The 20,092-nt window shown below is 38.0% G+C and overlaps 1 protein-coding gene across 2 annotated transcripts in view; it reads left to right on the top strand.

Moving 5' to 3' along the window:
• LOC6584367 overlaps positions 1-18,034 on the top strand; it is a 109,974-nt gene extending 91,940 nt beyond the window's left edge. For both annotated transcript variants that reach the window (XM_032732287.2, XM_032732286.2), the window contains exons 4-7: positions 5,402-5,855; positions 6,013-6,320; positions 15,897-16,892; positions 16,976-18,034. In XM_032732287.2, coding sequence (XP_032588178.1) covers positions 5,402-5,855; positions 6,013-6,320; positions 15,897-16,831 — 1,697 coding nt within the window. In that variant the 3' untranslated portion in view covers positions 16,832-16,892; positions 16,976-18,034. The remainder of the gene's footprint in view (positions 1-5,401; positions 5,856-6,012; positions 6,321-15,896; positions 16,893-16,975) is intronic.
• The last annotated feature ends 2,058 nt before the right edge of the window (positions 18,035-20,092 follow it).

Genomic DNA, 20,092 nt, shown 5'->3' with positions numbered 1-20,092 from the left:
TAGTATGCGGTTAGTGCACGTTGATCAAAAGTTATCTACATATGTAAACATTGCATAGTACACAATGGCTTTCTAAAAACAGTTGATTCTTTTTTGGTAAGAGTGTCAGGTAAACTCATTTCATTTTGGAACCCCAGCGCTAGTGGAAGATATAGTTTTTTATATTCCGATTCCACTCTTCCAGTATTTTCGATATGTAAAATTTATTTCGATTCATCGTTGAAGTAAATCAAAAGTAGCTAAACAAATAACTACTCTAGTTTTGAATCTTTAAAATACAGTACAATCCGGTTATAACGACTTCGTTTAAGGAGTCTGTACGGTTATTGCAACGAAAATTCTGGGCCCCAGACAAAGTTATATAAGCAAATGTATACGGTTATAACGTCTATAACGGGTATAACGACGGTTCCTTGAGCGTCGTTATAACCGGATTCTACTGAATAAAATATAAAATATTTAGATATATATGTGTCTAAGTGCCTAATGTCAGATGAAGATTACTTAGGAGAAGAATAAATAAAAATTCTTGAATAAATATTATAAAAGGTGGACCTAAATCCATTCAATTTGCGGAACTTTTCGAGTAGATGAATCGAAGTAGTTCGATATGAATATGAAATTGAATGGAAACTAATAGAATTTATACTCAGCGTCCCCTAATCGAAGGCCCATTAAGATAGATTTGGCTGAGCCGAGCTCATTTGCAATGTGCTGCTGGCATTTAGGGGCTCGAGTCAAGCCGCTCATTAAATTTGGACAGCAAGTGTGGCATTTCGCTAGATTAATTATAGCTTGACATATAGACACATACATATAAGTGTACATATATGTATGTGTGTATGGATAGATACATATATGGTAAAACAGCAAAACTATCAGTTGAATAAACATTTGGTTGTCGCATTGCTATTTAGTCCTTGAGAGTTTTCGTTATGTTGACTAATTAACGCAACATTTTCCTTTCGAGCCGTTGACTTTTTGCGGCTGCTCTGCGTCAGATACAGATACAGATACGGACGGAGATGGAGATGGAGATAGAGACACAGCTAGAGATAGAGATAGACAAATAGATGAAGAGCTCGCTGTAACAACAGATACCTAATGTGTCTTGTCACAATTTCGACATTTAAATTAACAACAACAGCGCCAGCAACGAGGATGTGATAAATTTAATTAATCATTTCGCCAGCCGCATGCGAAATGGAAAGAAAACGCCAAAATGGCGTCGGCCGCGAGTTTTGCCGCAAGGCCAAAAACTCGAGAACTTATCCGGCTGACAATTATGTGAGTGTGTATGTGAGTGTCTCTGTGTTTGTGTGTGGGTGTGTGTGTGTGTGTGTGTGCGTTTGGCATTATCATCCCATACATTGGCATCGCTGTCATGTTGCTGCCGTGTCACCAGCCATGTGTACTCGCATTAGAAACCAAAGACGGCTGTGCGAACATGTCGGCCACGGAAGTGACAGGCTGCGAGACAAAGTGACAAAATAGTCAGCATGCAAAAGGCAGCCGACACATGCGCTCTACATCAAATACTTTAAACAAATCGAAGGGGCCATCAGAGATGCCAGCAACTTATCTAATGTGAACTGTCACGGCTTAGCGTCAAAGTCTGTGAACGTAACAGGTGAACTTGACTCTGCTCAGGTGAACTTGACTCGTCAGTCTATGAGATGGCTATTTGAGCAAGACATAATATTTTAATGTGCTATCTGTTTTATAAACAATAAATTTTCTAGTTAAGCTTTTTTTGGGTAACCTATAAATTACATATCGATGGAAATTCTTATTTTTCAACCCATATTTTACCACATACTATGATGTATACCACAGCCACTGAAAAGATTAACAATCTAAAAAGTTTTAAAGTAATAAAACTTAAATTTTATTTGTAGCCTGGATTATTATTTTCTTTTTTAATCATTTATGTAGAATAACATTTAGACTAAAGCAAATTTGATTAACAAAAATAAAATGTGTTTACTTTTTTTATTATATGGTATTTATTTCTTTATATTTTTATTATATATTTATGACTATATTTTGATTAATAATATATTATACTACATTTTTATTTTTTTTTTTTTTTTTTTTTTTTTTTTTTTTTTTTTTTTTGTAAGAAAAATCTTAATGACTTTAAAATAAAGCTACAATGAAATTATATGTCTAGCTTTATTTAATTATTATACTTTTTTTTTTTTCAACTCAAGTTTTGCATATTAAAAATTTGTTTAAATAATAAAATAGATATTAGTTATAAAAACAGGTTTGCTTAAATTTTTAAATTTATATATTTGTATAATTATTTATACAATAATTTTGTATTCTGAAAATAAAATAATTTGCTAATTTTAAGCACGATGGAAAATTGTTTAATTTATTATATATTTGTATATACATTTTTTCTATACCCTGAACCCATTGAAAATGGGAAATCAGGGTATAATGGTTTTGTGAAAAAGTATGTAACGGGCAGAAGGAGGCGTGGCAGACCCCATAAAGTATATATATTCTTGATCAGCGCGACGAGCTGAGTTGATATAGCCCTGTCCGTCTGTCCGTCCGTCCGTCCGTCCGTCCGTATGAGTGCGTCGATCTCAGAAGTTATAAGAGCTAGAGAGCTGAAATTTGGCATGCACACTCGTGTATACCATACGCAGTACGAGTTTGCTTTATTTTTTCGATAATTCGTCCGATAACTTTTTTATCGAGAATAATCGAAAAATCGGCATTGTTTTTTCAGCCTAAGTTGAACATTTTTAGACCTAGAGTCTTCAAATTTGCGTTGTATATAAAGTTAATCGATACAAAAGTTTTGTAATTTACAGATTTTGGATACCACGCCCCCTTTCCCCCCAATATGTAAAAAACGCATTTCAAGTACTAGAGACTTGTGCTTTGGAATGTACACACATATTCATCATATGATTACACTCTAAAAGTTTCATTAAGATCTTATGTCTACAAAAGAAATTATTCAACAAATAAATTCTCATAATATTGCCCACACTGCAGCGCAGCCCAAGCGCAGTCGCTGCTTACTGCGCAGTTAGCAGAGCGCAGGCTTATGCGTGCGTCTGGAAGCATGTGCATGTATGTGTGCATAAAAATGCAGAATGATTAGAATATCAGCTTAGAGGGTTCAGGGTATCTCCTAGTCGAGCAGTCTCGACTAGAGCCTTCTTACTTGTTTATAATTGCTATAGAATTTACGTTGTTCAAAGTCGCGCTATAGCTCATCTCCAACTAGCGTGTGTGTGTGTGTACGTTTGTGTGAACATGTGTGTACGGCTGTATGTGACAGCTGCGCAAAAAGTTAGCCGTGTTGCCTTGTTAAAGGAAATCATCAAATGACACAAACAATTATTTAACTTTCTCTAGGCTCCGGTGCGTGAGTTTGTGACGTCAGCACACACCCGTTTGACAGCCTCCAGTGTGTGTGTGTGTGCGTGTGTGTATGTGTGCGTGTTTATGCATATGTGCTAGTATGTACTCCATTTTGCGTGCATTTTAACGCTTCAACAAAAGTTTCAAGTTGGCCAAGCACAACAGCAACAAAAATTGCTTCTTTTGTGTTGGTGTTGCTGCTGCTGCTGCTGTTGCTTCTCCCTGTCCAGCCGCCAATTCACAGTCCTGCTGCCACACAGGCTCATGTATTATTTTTAACTTTGACATGTGTTGGCTTTTGTCGACGACATCGACTCATCATACCCCTCATAATATCATTTGCAGAGCCCAAAAAAAGAGGAGAAGAAAAATTCTGTTAAAGCTACGGCGGGCGGCGAGTGTAGCTGAAAAACTTTTTCACAAACTTGACAAATGCCGCTCCAGCAACACATGTTTGCCCAGGCAAGAGTGTGTGTGTGTGTGTCCGTGTGTTTATGTCTGTGAGCATTGGTTGATCAGCATAGACATTATGTGAGTGACAAGGCTTTAGCCTCGGAATTTATGCAGCAAATGTTGAGCTTTACACTGTGCACTGGCCACTGACTATTCGTCATGTCAACTAGCTGTAGAAGCTGCGACCCGTTGCCCTTTGTTTTCCCCTTGATTTAATGGACCCGAATTCCTGGAGGCCTAACCCGACGAGGGGGTAAATATCTTAAAAATGTCAATGTTTTGATGAATTCAACTTAATTTGGAAGATTTTGATGTCAGGCTGGAAGTCCATTTGATAGTTGTAGCTATATGAGATATAAGGAGTGAGAGCGAGAGAGACAGAGAGAGCAATATGGATACTGAATTAGAATAAGAGGGAGAGAAAGGTATAAATAGAGAGAGGGGGACAGTTAGGGATGAGTACATACAAGAAGTTAAGGAGAAGGACAGAGAAAGAGAGAGGGAAAAAGATGATGAGAGTGAGATGGAGAGAGAAAAGGTTGGAAACAGAGAGGGGGAAAGAGAGAGAGGTAAAGTGAAACAGAGAGCATGGGAAACAGAGGAACTATGGGAGACAGAAACAGATGAAATAGAGGGAAAAATATAAAGAGCTCAGCAGGAAGATAATGCAGAAGTAAGAAGCTAAGTGAATAGTAATAAGCATTAGTGGAAGTGAAGAGAGAGAAAACACAGAGACCCAAGAAAAGTAAGGATTAGATACGTAAACGAATAACTTAAAAAGTCGTCTAAGTAAGACTAATAAATTGGAGAAGCCGAACCGAACTTAACGTATCTATTATCAGTTACCAAGACTGACAACAATAAGCGAAGCAAGTGAAAAGCAGAAAATGTATATTCAACCGAGCAGCCAACAATAGTCGATTGCAATATAAATTGAAGAAATATTCGTTTTTAATATTTATGCAAATTAAAACAACGATGAAGCAATATCAAAGCAGCAAATATTAATATGGCAAAAGTCATCCTTATTTTCCATGAATAAATATGTTACGAAAATGCATATTGATTGAAAAAAATAATAATAATGAAAAGAAAAAAAAAAAAAAAAAAAACAAATTGCTTGCTCAGTCAAAGTAAAATATCCATATCAAAGACCTAGTAATGCAACAATTTATAACTGTAATAATAACTATTTAAAAGCTACATTCTGTGGGCTTAGCCAGAGAATTGATTTTGGGTCGAATTCTTGGTAAATTTTTGTCAATTGCAATTGACAGAGATTGAGTGGGCTGAAATTTAAGCAACACTCGCAACAATCGCACTGAGACTGGCTGGCCCATAAAATTGGGCTATTTAAGAGCTGATGATGGGTCCGGGCACGACTCGTGGCCGGTTTGGCCAGAGTCGAGGAGCCCCAACTGCATCCAAGCAATCCGGACAATGCAGACAATACAAATGAGTTGCCGTTGCTTATTTCGGAGGCTAACACTCTGCTGTCTGTGTGTGTGTGTGTGTGAAATCTCATGAGTCTAATGCCGTTTGCTGCTCTTGTTTGCAGGCTCCTTTATATTCCTAACCATCGAGAACGAGGACTCGGCGCTGCTGCATCAACAGCATACCCTGGCATCCACCAAGCGCAACAGCAACACCAATGGGAACGGCAACGGCATCTATCAGCAGCAAAGGTCGCCGCAGACGACACAGCAGCAACAACAACAACAACAACAACAGCAGCAGCCTGGAACACACTCGGACAATGACACGGTGGCCGCTGCAGTTGCCCAGGGCCAGGGACAGGGACAGGGACAGGATCTGAGCCATGGCGTCGAGCGTGGCGCGTATGGTCAGGCATCGAATGACTTTGTTTATGGATTGGATGACAACGACATGGATGGGGGGCAGACGCAGTTTGCCTTATCGCCGGATACTTATGATGTACGGCAGCGCACCATTGAGAATATCTGGGACATAACCGTGTCTCTCAACATACTCTACAAGGAGAACTGGACAAAGTAAGCAGCACCTCACACACGCACACTCACACACTCACACACTCACTATTTCTGTTTCACACTACTTACTTATTGCCACACACACACTCACATATGTACACTCTCTTCATTCCTGTCTCACTCTCTCTCTCTCTCTCTCTCTTTCTCTCACTCACAGATTAGCCGCACTTGAAATTGCCAAGTTTCAAGACCAATTAATCAAGAGACTGAACGAGGATGTTATGCTGCAATTATCACACGACGATGTGGCTGCCGGACATTCGGCTGGTGGTGCTGCTGCCGGGAGTGGCGGTGGCTCAGCTGGTTCGGCCAACAATCCAGCCACAGAAGCTGTGCTCCTTCACACACACTTTCATCATCATCGCCTTGGTGGCGGCGGCGGCGGTGGCGGCGTGGGTGGACCACCGCATGAATGGAATTTCGCCAAAGCGTTTTTGTATTCGCTGACCGTTTTGACCACAATTGGTAAGTGCCCACCAGACCAGACCAGACCAGTGCTTAGCACCATCCATGGCAGAGTAACAGCCAGCAAAGGAGAGAGCAAAAGTGAGAGAGCGAGTGAGAGAGAGAGACGGCGCCATGTGTGGCTGGGCGATGAGCTGGGCTGCATTGTGCCATTACGCCCTGGCCGTGGGCCATAAATTTTATGTTCCACCAAACGGAAATTTGCTTTACTTCAGTGGCGAGAACATCAAGTGAACTTCGTGCACTTGATTTTAGATAGCGCCGCAATAGGGTTCACGGCCCATTCACCTTTTGACACGGCCACAGCAGCCAGACTGCAGACCACAATGGATCGATGAGCTGGCCTCATGAACTCATGAGCCTCGATATGCCTGTTTAATTAACCAAATGCAGTCCAAACAATAAAATGCATTGCGAAGTGAGAAGCGTGACGGGAAGCAGGAGAGGTGTGCAGCAATATGAGGAGAGAAACTAAAAATGTCGTAGAACATGTTGTGAGCAGAGAGGGAGAGAAAGGGATAGTAGAGAGAGACAGAGAGAGTGAGAGAGGGAGTGTAGAGAAAGGGAGAGAGAGAGAGAGAGAGTGTAGAGAAAGAGAGGGAGAGAGAGAAAAAAATAGAAAGAGAGAGTAGACCGAGAATAGAGTAGAGAGAGAGAGAGAGAGAGAGAAAGAGGGGGAGTAAAGCGAGAGTAGAGAGAGAAATAGAGAGAGTAAAGCGAGAGTAGAGAGAGAAAAAGAGAAAGAGAGAGAGAGTAGAGCGATAGTAGAGATTCAGAGTTGTTGGAAGTATTGGAGGAAACGTAAAGATAAACATTAAAGCATAAACTAATAGCTTAGCTAAGCAATAGTCATGTAGAAGATAAGAAAGTAAGCATAAATCCAACAAAAAGCTTCCAACAATAAGAAGAAAATTGTGTCTCAATAATTCCTTAGTAACAGCTACTAAAATATGATTCAGAATCTTTAATCTGAATCTATCAAGAGAAGCTCTAAGCCTGAACAATTAAAAAGCATAGAGAATTGAGAAAATGTTGCCAATCATACGAAATGCGATTTTCAGTAGGGTCAAATCAATTGTCGACTTAACAATTTAGATGTGGGAAAGTATATACATACATATATATATATATATATACAAATGCATCGATTTTCATCTGTAGATGTGAATATCAAGGTAAAATGTTGCAAATTCCATAGCTGTAAAAGTTTGAATGCTGAACAATTTCGACGAATCCTGTTAGACTTAGAGTATGTATATATATATATATGTGTGTGTGTGTGTGTGTGTGTGTGTATGCGTGTGGCTTATCGGAGATGCTCATCTGTCATTTGTGTGCTCATGTGAGAAGAATATCTTTCAATTGGCATTGTCAAGGCGCTCACACACACACACACACACTTACCTCAATTTAAGCTGTGTGCGTGTGTGTGTGTATGAGCTGCCTTGGCTGGGACAGAGCTTTGCAGTTGTTCGACTTCCCAGGGACTGTCAAGTGCTGGCGTTTGCGCTTTTTATTTTTCGTTTTTTTGTTGTAATTTTTGTCTTCTGTTGCTGCTGTTGTTGTCATTGTTGTTGTTGTTGTTATTGTTGCTCGGTAATTTCGTAGGTTCACCCACAAAAAACAAGCCGAAAGTCAAATATTGATAGAGCAAAACAACAAACGAAGCTATTTGCTTAGCCCGAATGGCCAAAATACACACACACACACACACACACACACTTACTGGCAAGGACAGCTAGACGGTGACAGCGAATGTGAGTGAGCGAGCGAGCGAGAGAGAGAGAGAGAGGCATAGACACGACTTTCCACTTGTGAAAATGCTATAAAATAAAATTTGCAAAAATTTTGTGCTGATCTTGGCAGTTCATGCAAAGGGCCGACAAGCAAATACGCCCCAACACGGCCCCACTCCCAGTCCCAGTCCCAGTCCCAATCTCAATCCCAATCCCAATCCCAGACCCAATCCCCAAATGCCGCCCACTGCATAAAATACTCAAAAGACATACAGAGAGAGTGAGTGAGTGAGAGTGGGGCGTGGTGGAGGGGGAGAATTTCGGGTCGCATTGTCAGTTTGCAATTGCGTTAGTCAGCAGAGGCTGCTTCAGCTACTGGGACATTTGTATTAACATGGCTTCCTGCTTGCCAGGCGGCTTATTATTATTATTATTATTGTTTTGCGGCTTTCAATGGACGCCATGGCCCAGGCACATTGTTCTTGGGCGAACGCCTACAAAAAAACAAAAAAAAAGGAACACAGGACAACAAAAAACAACAAACAAACAAACAACAATAACAACAACAACAACAACTGTGAGCACCCAACAATATGATTATTATTATTGGCCAGCCCTCGACTAAGACACTGCTCCAATGCACTACTGGGCCCCAGTCACACACACACACACACACAGGGACTGCGTGTAACGCCTAGAGATGGCTCGTCCTTTGGCTTCACTTTCACATTTGTTTTGCTCACGAAATGCCAATGAAATTTTGATTACTATAAACAACATTTAGCATACGAACATTGAAGCGCCTTAAAGTCTAATTACGAGCGATGTGAGGCAATTGGCTCACCTGAGTGGTTTTAATGGAATATTGTTTATACAGGCCTTAAGCTGCTTTGGGTACAGAATTTTGCGATTTTTCTGTTGAAAAGTTCATTCACTTGGTCAGGCTAATACCGATACTTCAACAGCTATTTTATAATATCTGTATTTTAGAGAATCCTTATATAATTCTCTGAGAATACAATTTGCAGCTCCATAATAATTTGCTATTTTATTTATTTTAATATCTAAGAGTATTTTCTTTTTTTTTTACTTGATAAGAATTAAAAAAATTATATTTTTTTTTTTTTCATATTTAGTTTTTAATTGTATGTATTTAGCAAATTCTGGTACTGTATTACTTACATTAATAACTCTGGGCATTTGTTTGAATACTTTTTCATTTTTCACATTATTTTCAGAGTATACCTACATAAATAGACGCTGAAATTTTAAACTTAATATTCGAATATTAAAAAAAAAAAAAAAAAAAAAGACAAAAAAAGACAAAAAAAATTAAAGTAATATGCTTTTTTACATATTTTAATATAAATGAGAATCGTTTTTACCTATTAAATATTTCGCATAAGATTTTTTTAATATTCGTAATATTTATTTAAAAATTATTTTACTGAAAGAGATCTGAAATCTTTTTTTTTTATTTTAATGTTAATATTTAAAATTTTTTATTATTCTTATTCGGTTTTATATCTTCAAAAATACATAAAACATATTTTTTGTATTCCTAATTCCTTAAGGATTAGCTTTTTAAACCTTATTTATTTATTCAAGCGTTTTCCTAATCAAATTCAACTTTCAAGCTGCTGAGATAAGTGTATTACACAGTCGGCAAAAGTTTTCTGTTTTCCACAATGAAAACATAGCAAAATATTCATGAAAATTTCATTATTGTTTCTGGAAATATTCAGCTTCAGAAGTCAATAAACTTCGGATTTCACTGGAATCAATTTCTAAAGCACCTTCACCGCTCTGTAGTGAAAACCTGCAAAAGGAGCTGTTCAAAGGCTTCTACAGCCACTTCCGGCATTTATTTTTAGGACAAAGCACAAAGAAATAATTCAGGGATCTTTAGAGTGCTCAGTGTGCAGAGATGTGAGGGCTTCGCATTGTTTCACTGGAAAATGATTCGACCTTGGCATTCGAGTTTGTTTAATTCTCTCAAAAGTTCTGACAAAGAAATTGAGTGTTTTTAGTTTCTGTATATAATATAAAAGGCATTTCTCGTATCAACTACATTACTTATACTACATAATACATTACATACTACATATACATTAGTTTAAGCCTATTTCATATGTTTCAGTTACATATATTACATATATCGTATACATTCCATACATACATATAAGGCATAGTATATCATATAAGCATTATACATATATCTCTTATAGCATATACTTCACACATATGTATATCATATATATTTTATTCATATATTGTATCACATCTATCATCAAACATTCATATATTATACATAATCATTTCATATTTCATATAAATCACTTACATATATCTTATGCATATGTATGTAAATGACACATTTTTCGTATATCATATAAATCACTTGCATATATCACATATACAGTAGAATCCCGTTATAACGATGCCCGAAGGACGCTATAATCATATGTATATGTTTGCCCACAAACCAAAATTCTCGTGCCAATAACCCTACGGACGCTATAAGCGGAGTCGTTATAACCCGATTCCACTATATCTTCTATATTCACATATTTTATCTACATACCTTTCATATATCACATATACATACATATATCTCTTACAAACGTATATCGCATATTTTTTATAAATTCCATGCAAATATGATCTATATATATAATATATAGTGTTACATATATCTCATATATCAGTATCTATGAAACATACTTTATTCATATATCATATATACCTTCTATCTTCCATGCATATATGACATACCTTTTCTCTTATGCATATGTGTATATACCTTCACAGAGTAACATACATAATCCCACATATCACTCTTTAAGTCACCGTCAAGTCACAGTTCCAGTAACAGTTCATTTCATCGTCATTCCACTCCCGCAATTTCGTGCTAGGATCGTGCGTGCTGCAGCGTCCACGCTTCCATTGCCAGCTCCAGCCTGGGCACATTTCACAGCTCCTATAATAAACACACACACACACACACATGCACACACACACATTCGGTATATAGTACACACTTTATATGTAAACGAGTGTGCGTGTGTGTGTATCTCGCTATATGATTGTCTTGGGCATAAATGGGAATTTATAGGCGGTTTGCTCTGACTCTGTCCCGATTTGGCATTCGCCCTGACTCCGGCTCGGTCGCCCGGCTCGCTCTGCCTTCGACTGGGCCACAATAAATAGCCAACTCCGGCAATCCCTGGACGGCAATAAGACAAGTAATTTAGTTGCAAAATAATTTTAAATTTCATTTTCCATTTTCACAGCACTCACTATCATCAATTGCGCATCTAGCGCGGGTGCTCTTCTTCTCGTCTCTTCTCTTCTCTGCTCCGCTTCTTCTTCTTCATTCCCTTCTCCCTCATGTCGGTTACCATTTTGCTCCTTGCTGGGAATCGACTTTTATGCCTTGGCATATCCTGCTTTATGCGAGTCCTTCGATGCATAAGCAAAACATCGATATCAGCACTCTATGTAATTGTGCGCCTTATGAATGGCTCTGAGGCAGGCCGAGCTCTGCGCCGAAGTGGATTATCGGAGCTATTACATTTTATACAAATAAATATGGGCAGCTATACTTAGATTTGATGTGAAAGCATCAAGTTAATTATACTTTGAGTAGGTGAACATATTTTGTTTGCACTCCTTATTAAGAAAGTGTGGTATTTTGTGAAGTATTTTATATAAATAAAACTTTCAAATCTTGGTATTTAATTTATTTATTAGAGAAGAGTTACATGAATGAAAAAAAAAAATAAACAAAAAATTTTTTATTTTACTTTTCTATCATTTTACAAAGCAATTTTCATAATTTTATTGAGTAAGCCCATTTTATTTATTTATTAATTTTTTCAATTCTATATTTGTTATCATTATTATTTTTCCATTTTTTAACTATTTATAATTTGCATATAAGTATTTTTTAATTTATTTAAAACTGAAGTAAATATATTTTTATTTATTTTGTATTTTCTACCATTTTACAAAGTAATATTCATCATTTTATTGAATTTAATTTATTTATTTTTATTTTTCAATATATTTTGCTTTAATTCATTTATTATTCACTATTTTATTGAATTTAATTTATTTATTTTTATTTATTCATTCTAATTTTCTTTAATTTATTTATTCAATATTTGTAATTTTTACATATTTTTTAATGTATTTCAAAATAATAAAAAAACATATATTTATATGATTTTTAAATTTCTTATTTTAAATACAGTATGTTTTCAGATAAAAGTTTATATTTTTGTTAAGTAAATGAATACAATTTTTTCCCCCAAAAAAAAGTTTTTCGATTGCAGTTGCCTTTCAAGCCACGCCCATCTACGCTATTGCATACCAAGTGCGTTGGCCTCTAATTCCACTCTGTATATGCAATTCCAATCAGAACGCCAATGAGCAAATGATAAATTCTGATTAGACTTTTTTATTTGTTTTTTTTTTTAATGAATTCTCTAAGTGGTTCTGCTTTGAATGTTTGACTAGCGAACCTCAACTAATTACCAATGCTAATTAGAATGAAATACTAAGGATTAATAATTCTAATCAACTTTTCGAATAATATATGAAAACTGTGAAAACTCGGAAAACTTTAAGAAACTTGCAAAAGAAACTTGCTCAAAGACGCTTAACTCATGCATTTCCATAAACAAAATGTCAAGGAACTTGCAAACTTTGTTTAGCAATCGAAAGTATATAGATGTACATATATCTATATATGTATATATACATATATATATATATGTATGTATATATGTATGTATATTTCCTTATATTTGTAAGTTTACCATGTTAAACGCATCAAATTCACATCGACTCGAATAATGCATTTAACTGGGCAACCCGCTGTCACACACGCCCCACACACCCCACATGCCCCATACACCCCACACGCCCCACACGCCCCACAATAAACGCTCTAAATATTGAAATCGTTCAATATCTTTCAATAAAATATGTAGATGCTTCAATCAGTTTCAGTCTAACACGCACCCCAACACCCTCTGTCCCCCTCCCGCCTCCCCCGTAGCCCACACCCTTTTACTTTCGTCTTGGCCAACAAATTGACAGCGCGCCAGCTGAGTTTTACAGCGCAACGGCTTTTGGTTTCGGGTCAATGCCAATATTATTAGCCCCAAACTCAGCTCACCAATGTGTGTGTAGGGGTGTGCGTATGTGCGTATGCGTGTGTGTGCGGCATACAGTGGGGCCTTTACACATTTTGCAATGTAAATATTATAAATTTGGAACAAACAATTTTTAGAATCAAAATTTTAAAATTTAAGTGAACTTTTCAGGTTTTCAATCATTTATGCCTGTCAAAGCCGAAGATTTTGGTATATTTTTATGTTTTTATATTGCATATAATTAATTTTGTTGCTGGAAATGATTTTAATATAAATATTTATATTATTATTATTATTTATATTATTTTATGTTAATTTTTTTTAATATATATATTTTTTTTTAATAAATACTTTCTATTTTTTTAAATTTTTTTTTTTAATATTTTGTAGAATTGCCTTTTATGTTATACAATTTTTATTTTTAATTATTTTGTGATTTATATTATTTATTTCATGTTTTTTTTTATTATTTTCATATATTTATAATATATATTATTTTCATATATATTCATTATATGTATGTATATTTCTGTTATATGCTTTTCCTTTTATTATTATTATTTTATTTATATATATGCATATATATTTTTTTATAATTTTGTATATTTTTATTTTTGGCCAATTGTTTGTATCAAAATTTACAACTTTGCTCCTTTCTGTTTTTATTATTATTTTATTTATATATACATCTATTTATTTTTTCTATAATTTTAAATATTTTGATTATATTATTTATTTGCATTTTAAAATGTATATTTAATTTTATTTTTTTATTATTTAATTGTCCATCCACTTGACAATTGTTTGCTTCATAATTTACATTTTTGCCACTTTATCTTCCATTTGCCCCACTGTGCATCGTCTACTTTCTGACACTTTGACATTTTTGCCAGAGCTAAAGATTTTTGGGGCAGGCGGAGGATTTCATTTAAATTTGCTGTCAACGCAATTACATGCTGTGCGTGTGTGTGTGTGTGTGTGTGTGATTGAGTCCCCTGCAGCAATGCAAAGTCTTTGGCTCTATTCCGATTGGCCGTATCGTGTCGGCACTCGACTTGCCTCATCTGATTTTATATTGATTCAATTTATTTGCGTTGAGTGCTCCACGCTCTACGCTCTATGCTCTATGCTCTATGCTCAGTGCTCTGTCTTAGTGTCCGGCGGCCGCTGCCTTCATAAAACAGCAAGCACTCGCTGTCAGGGCAATAAAACATTGAAACTCCCCCACGGCCACACCCACCAGCTCCCTCGGCGCCCATCGGGCGTATTGCCTCGCAGCGACATGCATAAAAATACATCAAGCGCCAACAATAAAATTAAGAAATTTTCAATTTATGCATGAGACACCTGACGATGACGACGACAGCAATGTGTGTGTGTGTGTGTGTGTGTGTGTGTGCGCGCCTGCCACGCCCATCAACAACAACCACATACTACATTCATTTGCGGTCTACCTGCTGTAGCTTCTTAGGCACTTTTATTGCCCCGCCCGCTTAATTATTTCTGCAACAGAATTGGAGAGTCGGAAGAGGAAGAGGGAGAGGGAGAGGGAGAGGGAGAGGGAGATTTCCTCAGATATGGGACATGGCGTATGGCATATGACTGATGATACGATCCAATCAGATGTCGACTGCACACATTCCAATTAGAATAATGACGATGTGAGAACATCCCATAGAAGAACGGGAACTGACTGAAACGAAACGTCAATCTCATTGAGTTAAACAAAAGTTTGTGGAAATTTGGGAAGGGAAGAAATAGATTTTATATGAGCGCATGAAATAGGAGTTCTCTAGACAGTCTTTTAAATATATACACATATATCTTGAAACAGAAGAATGTCTATTTGGTTTCAAAAAGCCCCAAAAAATATGGTCTATATACCTCTCTCTTTTCATGTTCATCTCTGTAACTGTACTCCGCTTTCTCCTAGTTTTCATCACCTTTCTTTATTTCTTTCATTTCATTATTTTTATTTGATAACTTCTCTGTTTCCATCTCTCCCACTCTTGTTTTCTATCTCTGTCTCGCTCTCAAGAGGATTTTGCTTTCTTTTGTCCAGAGTCTTTTCATTCATCTCTCTCGTTATCCTTTCTTTGGTATTTTTATCTCTCTCATTCTCTCTCTCCCTCTCAATTTTTCTATTTCCTTTGTTTCTCACTATCTTTTTCTCTTTTTCCTACTCTATCTGTCATACTGTCTTTCCATCAGTTGCCCTCTGTATGCCTCTATTAACTCATCTATTTCGCCCTCTATCTCTCTTTATATACATCATATATTTTGTCTTTCCCTCTCTCTCTCTCTCTCTCTCTCTCTCTCTCTCTCTCTCTCTCTCTCTCTCTCTCTTTCTCTCCGTTTCTCTCTCTATATTTGAGATTTCCTCTCATCTTGTCGCTTCCATATATCTCTATTTCTTTCTCTCTTTACTCACTTTTGTATTGTTATTTCCTTTCTTTTCTCTTTTACATCAAATCTTCCGTCTCTTTCTGTTTCAGCTATTGCTCTCAATCGCTCTCCTTCATTCTGTCTCTCAGAGTCTCTCAGAGTCACACCTGAGCTCGCTCTCAAAACCTCTCCCTCTCTCTCCCTATCTCTCTCTCTCTCTCTCTCTCTCGGTCTCTCTCACACTCGCTTTATCTCTCTCACTGTCTAATCTCCTCTCCTCTCCCATTCTGCAGGCTATGGCAACATCGCACCTCGCACAGCGCTCGGCAGGATCGTGACGGTGGCGTATGCCTTTTTTGGCATCCCCCTGACGCTCGTCTACCTGAGCAGCACCGGCAGCATCCTGGCCAAGGTGGCGCGCGAGGTGTTCTCGAAGGCGCTGTGCTGCTGCCTGTGCTCCAACTGCGGCTACTGCTGCTACGACGAGAAGCGCATGGCCGAGAAGGAGCGTCGGATGAAGCGCAAGCGCCAGCAGGAGGAGCTACGCAAGCAGCAGGCCGTCATGCAGGAGCCGTACTATGTGCGCGACGTTTACCATGCCACGCCCGAGAAGCAACCGCCACCAGGAGGCGGCGGCGGCGGAGTAGGAGGAGCCGGCGGCGGAGCTGGCGGTGGGGGTGGCGTTGGTGCTGCTGCCACCTCCACTGGCGGCACACCCACTGGCATACCGGGTCTGGGCATGCCAGCAGCACCGCCCCCTGGCGGCGGCGGCGGCACAAGCGGCACGGACATCGATTCGCTGAGCGCCAGCGAGTCGCGCGGCTCAATGCACGGCCTGAGCATCCTGGCACCCATTCTGCTCTGCTTCTCCATGATGATCATCTACATAGTGTTTGGGGCGGCGGTGCTCTACCGGCTGGAGAACTGGCCCATTATCGACGGCATCTACTTCTGCTTCATGAGCCTCTCGACCATTGGCTTTGGCGACATGCTGCCCGGACTGCGACGCGACTCGAATGCCACTACCTGGTTCTGCTCGGTGTACATCATGTCCGGCATGACGCTGACGGCGATGTGCTTCAATGTCATCCACGAGGAGATCGTCCATCGCATACGCATCGTGGTCGAGTTCAAGAAGGCGGGCAACGCCGCAGCTGGCGGCGCCGCCGGCTCCCTGCTGGATGTCTCGCACGAGGATGGCAATCAGTACTATATGCCCGCCTCCTGACACTATGAGAAGCGCGGCCATCTCTATCAGCGCAATCCCACCGAGGAGACACTGGTGACAGGTCAGCTCCATTGAATCTCGAGCAACTTTCGAGCAATCCTCATACTGATGAATACTGATCCCCTTCTTGTTGTTCGCTTGCAGACACGCCCACTTCGCTGGTGCTGAAGGATTATGTGAACCACGAGCTGGTGCCCATACTGACCATGGACCCGAACGGCTCACGCCTGGGCCTGGCCCAGACCCAGCCGGCGCCCGTCTATGCGAACCAAACGGACAACACGCTCAGCAGCCCGCTGCTCGACGGACAGATCAAGCCCGGCGTCTACACGCTGGCCGAGGAAACGGAGCTCGAGCTGCAGGCCGTCCACACGGAGACGCAGGTGGAGCGCGTCTAGGGGGCGCGCCCAGGCCGACATTAGCGTTTAGGTTTAGTTCTTAGTCCTTAGCCAAGTCAGTTTAATGTGTACAATTACCAATACTAACGAGTTTTTTTTTTTTTTTTTTAGTATGTGTGTGTGAGAGAGTGTGTTAGTGTGTGTGTGAGTGTGTGGGCCATGCCCGGATAAATAACAGAAAAGAGAAAAAAGAAAACCAAATGTCTAGCCCTAAGTTTGACTATCACTGTATATACGAAAGATAGAGAGAGAGAGAGAGAGAGAGGAAGAGAGAGAGAACAAGTAGAAGAGAGAGAAAGCAAAATAGATAATGAAAGAGCAAGCTAGCGAGCTGCTTGTGCAGGCGTGAAAGCGAGCGAGACAGCAGTAGTTTTAGCCTTAGCTAGAGCGAGACGGCGAGTGACGAGTTGAGACGCAAACATTTCCGTAGCATGTAAGCACAGTAAACTGAATAGAGAGCAGCCACTAGGTGTGCTACATACCGTAATTAGTCAATGTAGTGAACAAGAAGAAGAGCAAAAACAAAATCAAATAACTACCAAAAAAAAATAAATAGAAAATATAAATCAATATTTATAGGAGCACTTTGAACGCGATGTTTATGCAATGAAATTCGTGAAATCTTTCCTTTTGCCAGCTGTAGATGTCGGCTTCTTCATCAGCTTGAGCTTTGACTTCTTCAACTTTTGTCCTTCGGCCGGTCTGGCAGCACTGCGCAACGTAACTGTAGAGTCGGCGTTAAGTTGGCTGCGCCTGCGCCTGGTAAATGTATGTGTGTTTTTTTTTTTTTTCTATAAAGACTAAATGAAAATTGATGTATTTATGAAAAGCTCTGTATGTATGCACATCAATGTATGTCGTTATGTATTTATATATGCAATGATGTATGTACTGTACGTATGTACACTGATGCATGTATGTATACTTCTTCTCTGTAAGCGCCACATCAAACTTGAAGAAAAATCGAAAAGAACAAAAATACTATAGATATATTTATATACACTATAAATATATTTATATGCATACATATAAATAATAAATAACAAAATCGTGTAAGATCTTTCAACTTGCATAGAAATGCCCTTAAAGCATAAACATCCAACATTTTATACGTAAAGTCAAGCTTACATAGGTAATACTACTAATACCAAAATTACTAAACAGAAAACCCCCAAAAAAAAAAAAAAAAAAAAAACTAAATAAACTTAATAAAAAAAGAAATTAATAATATATTCTAAAAAAAAAAAAAAAAAAAAGAATAGCAAAACTATGCGATATATATATTATATATAAATATAGATAAATGTTGTTTTTTTTTTTTTTTTTTTTTTTATTGTAAATGTAAAAGCTAACATAAAAGTCCCCAAAAAAAAAGAAGACATAACAAAAATAAGAGAAAAAATATGCATATTATTATCAATGAATTTAAATTCATAAAACTTAAATAACGTTTGAAGCTCGATAACTTTGTAAATTGAATGCATGTTTGAATGTACCCAATTGTATATTTAAAACAAAAACCAAAAACAAAACCGAAAAACAATGCATAAATAAAACTTAAATAAGTAAAGATGTTGAAGTGCTGACGTGTTCTGATTTTTTACAACAGTGTTTAATTAAGTTGATTTGCTGTATAAGCACTACAAATTAATCACTTCAAATTTGTATATGTTTTCTTTTTATTGAATTTCAAACATGTTTGTATAACTAATTATTTATATTTCATAAGCATACGCATAGTATTTCCTGGCGCCATCTATTGCAACTGATGCAGAAACACTTCATTGTTTTTGTTAGCGCCATCTCTTGTCCGTTTTGTTGCAGACCATGTATAAACACTGTTCCGTTGTGTTGGCGCCATCTCTTGTTTGTCCTATTGAAGGCCACGCACAAACAATGCGCGTTTTGCTAGCGCCATCTTTAGTTCATGTTAAACAAAGCCTACCATATAAATACCATGTATTCAACAGCTTATATTCTTAGTAATTTGCTTCTATTATATTGCAGCTCTGGCGCCAACTGACGATCAGTTGGCGCCATCTATGTATGCTAGTTGGCCAAACCAATAACTCAACGCTCTCTGTCATAATGTGGCCAAGAATTGCAGCACGTGCTTTGGCGCGCAATTCAAAAAACACGGGAACGATTTTTGGCATGGCTCGAATGTTTGCCCGACTAATTGAATATAAACAGGTGTGTGAATTTGTTATTAACGCTGTTTAGCAACAGTTATGAGTCGGATCGAGCTAAAAGCGTTCACACTCCAGTTTTCAGTTGGCCCGGCAGGCCAAACAAACGACGCCATCGATTTGTTATTAACAATTTAACCTTCAGCAAATTATCATTAATATGTGAGTGCTGGCGATTTGTTTATTCAATTTCGTTTCTTGGCTTTTGTTGTTGCTGTTTTTTTTTTTTTACTTTGTGTACGATTTCGTTTTCCATTACAAATTTGTGATAAGCAAAGCGATTTCGTTTTTTTTTTTTTTTTTTTATTTTAACTATGTAAATGCCTGAGACATGCATATATGTATGTATGTACATATATTACATGCGCTGCAAGCGAAATATTTACAAATTATTTCAAGAATCTCTACAGAAAAATAAAGAAGTTGGGAAATTTCTTTAGTTGATATGGGATGTATGTACGTACATTCATATGTATATATATGTATATGTATATATCTACATATACATATGCATTGCATACAATTGTATGTTTGCATGTACATATGTACACACATACATCCATAGATAATCGACGCAGTGCTGTTCGTTGCAGTCGCTGCCGAAAAGTGGCTGGCCTTACACATACACATACATACTTATATATATACATATGTACATAGCTACATACATACAT

This window comes from Drosophila mojavensis, unplaced genomic scaffold, assembly GCF_018153725.1.
Source record: "Drosophila mojavensis isolate 15081-1352.22 unplaced genomic scaffold, ASM1815372v1 contig_136, whole genome shotgun sequence".
NCBI lineage: Eukaryota > Metazoa > Arthropoda > Insecta > Diptera > Drosophilidae > Drosophila > Drosophila mojavensis.
This window is presented reverse-complemented; position numbering and strand designations above follow the sequence as displayed.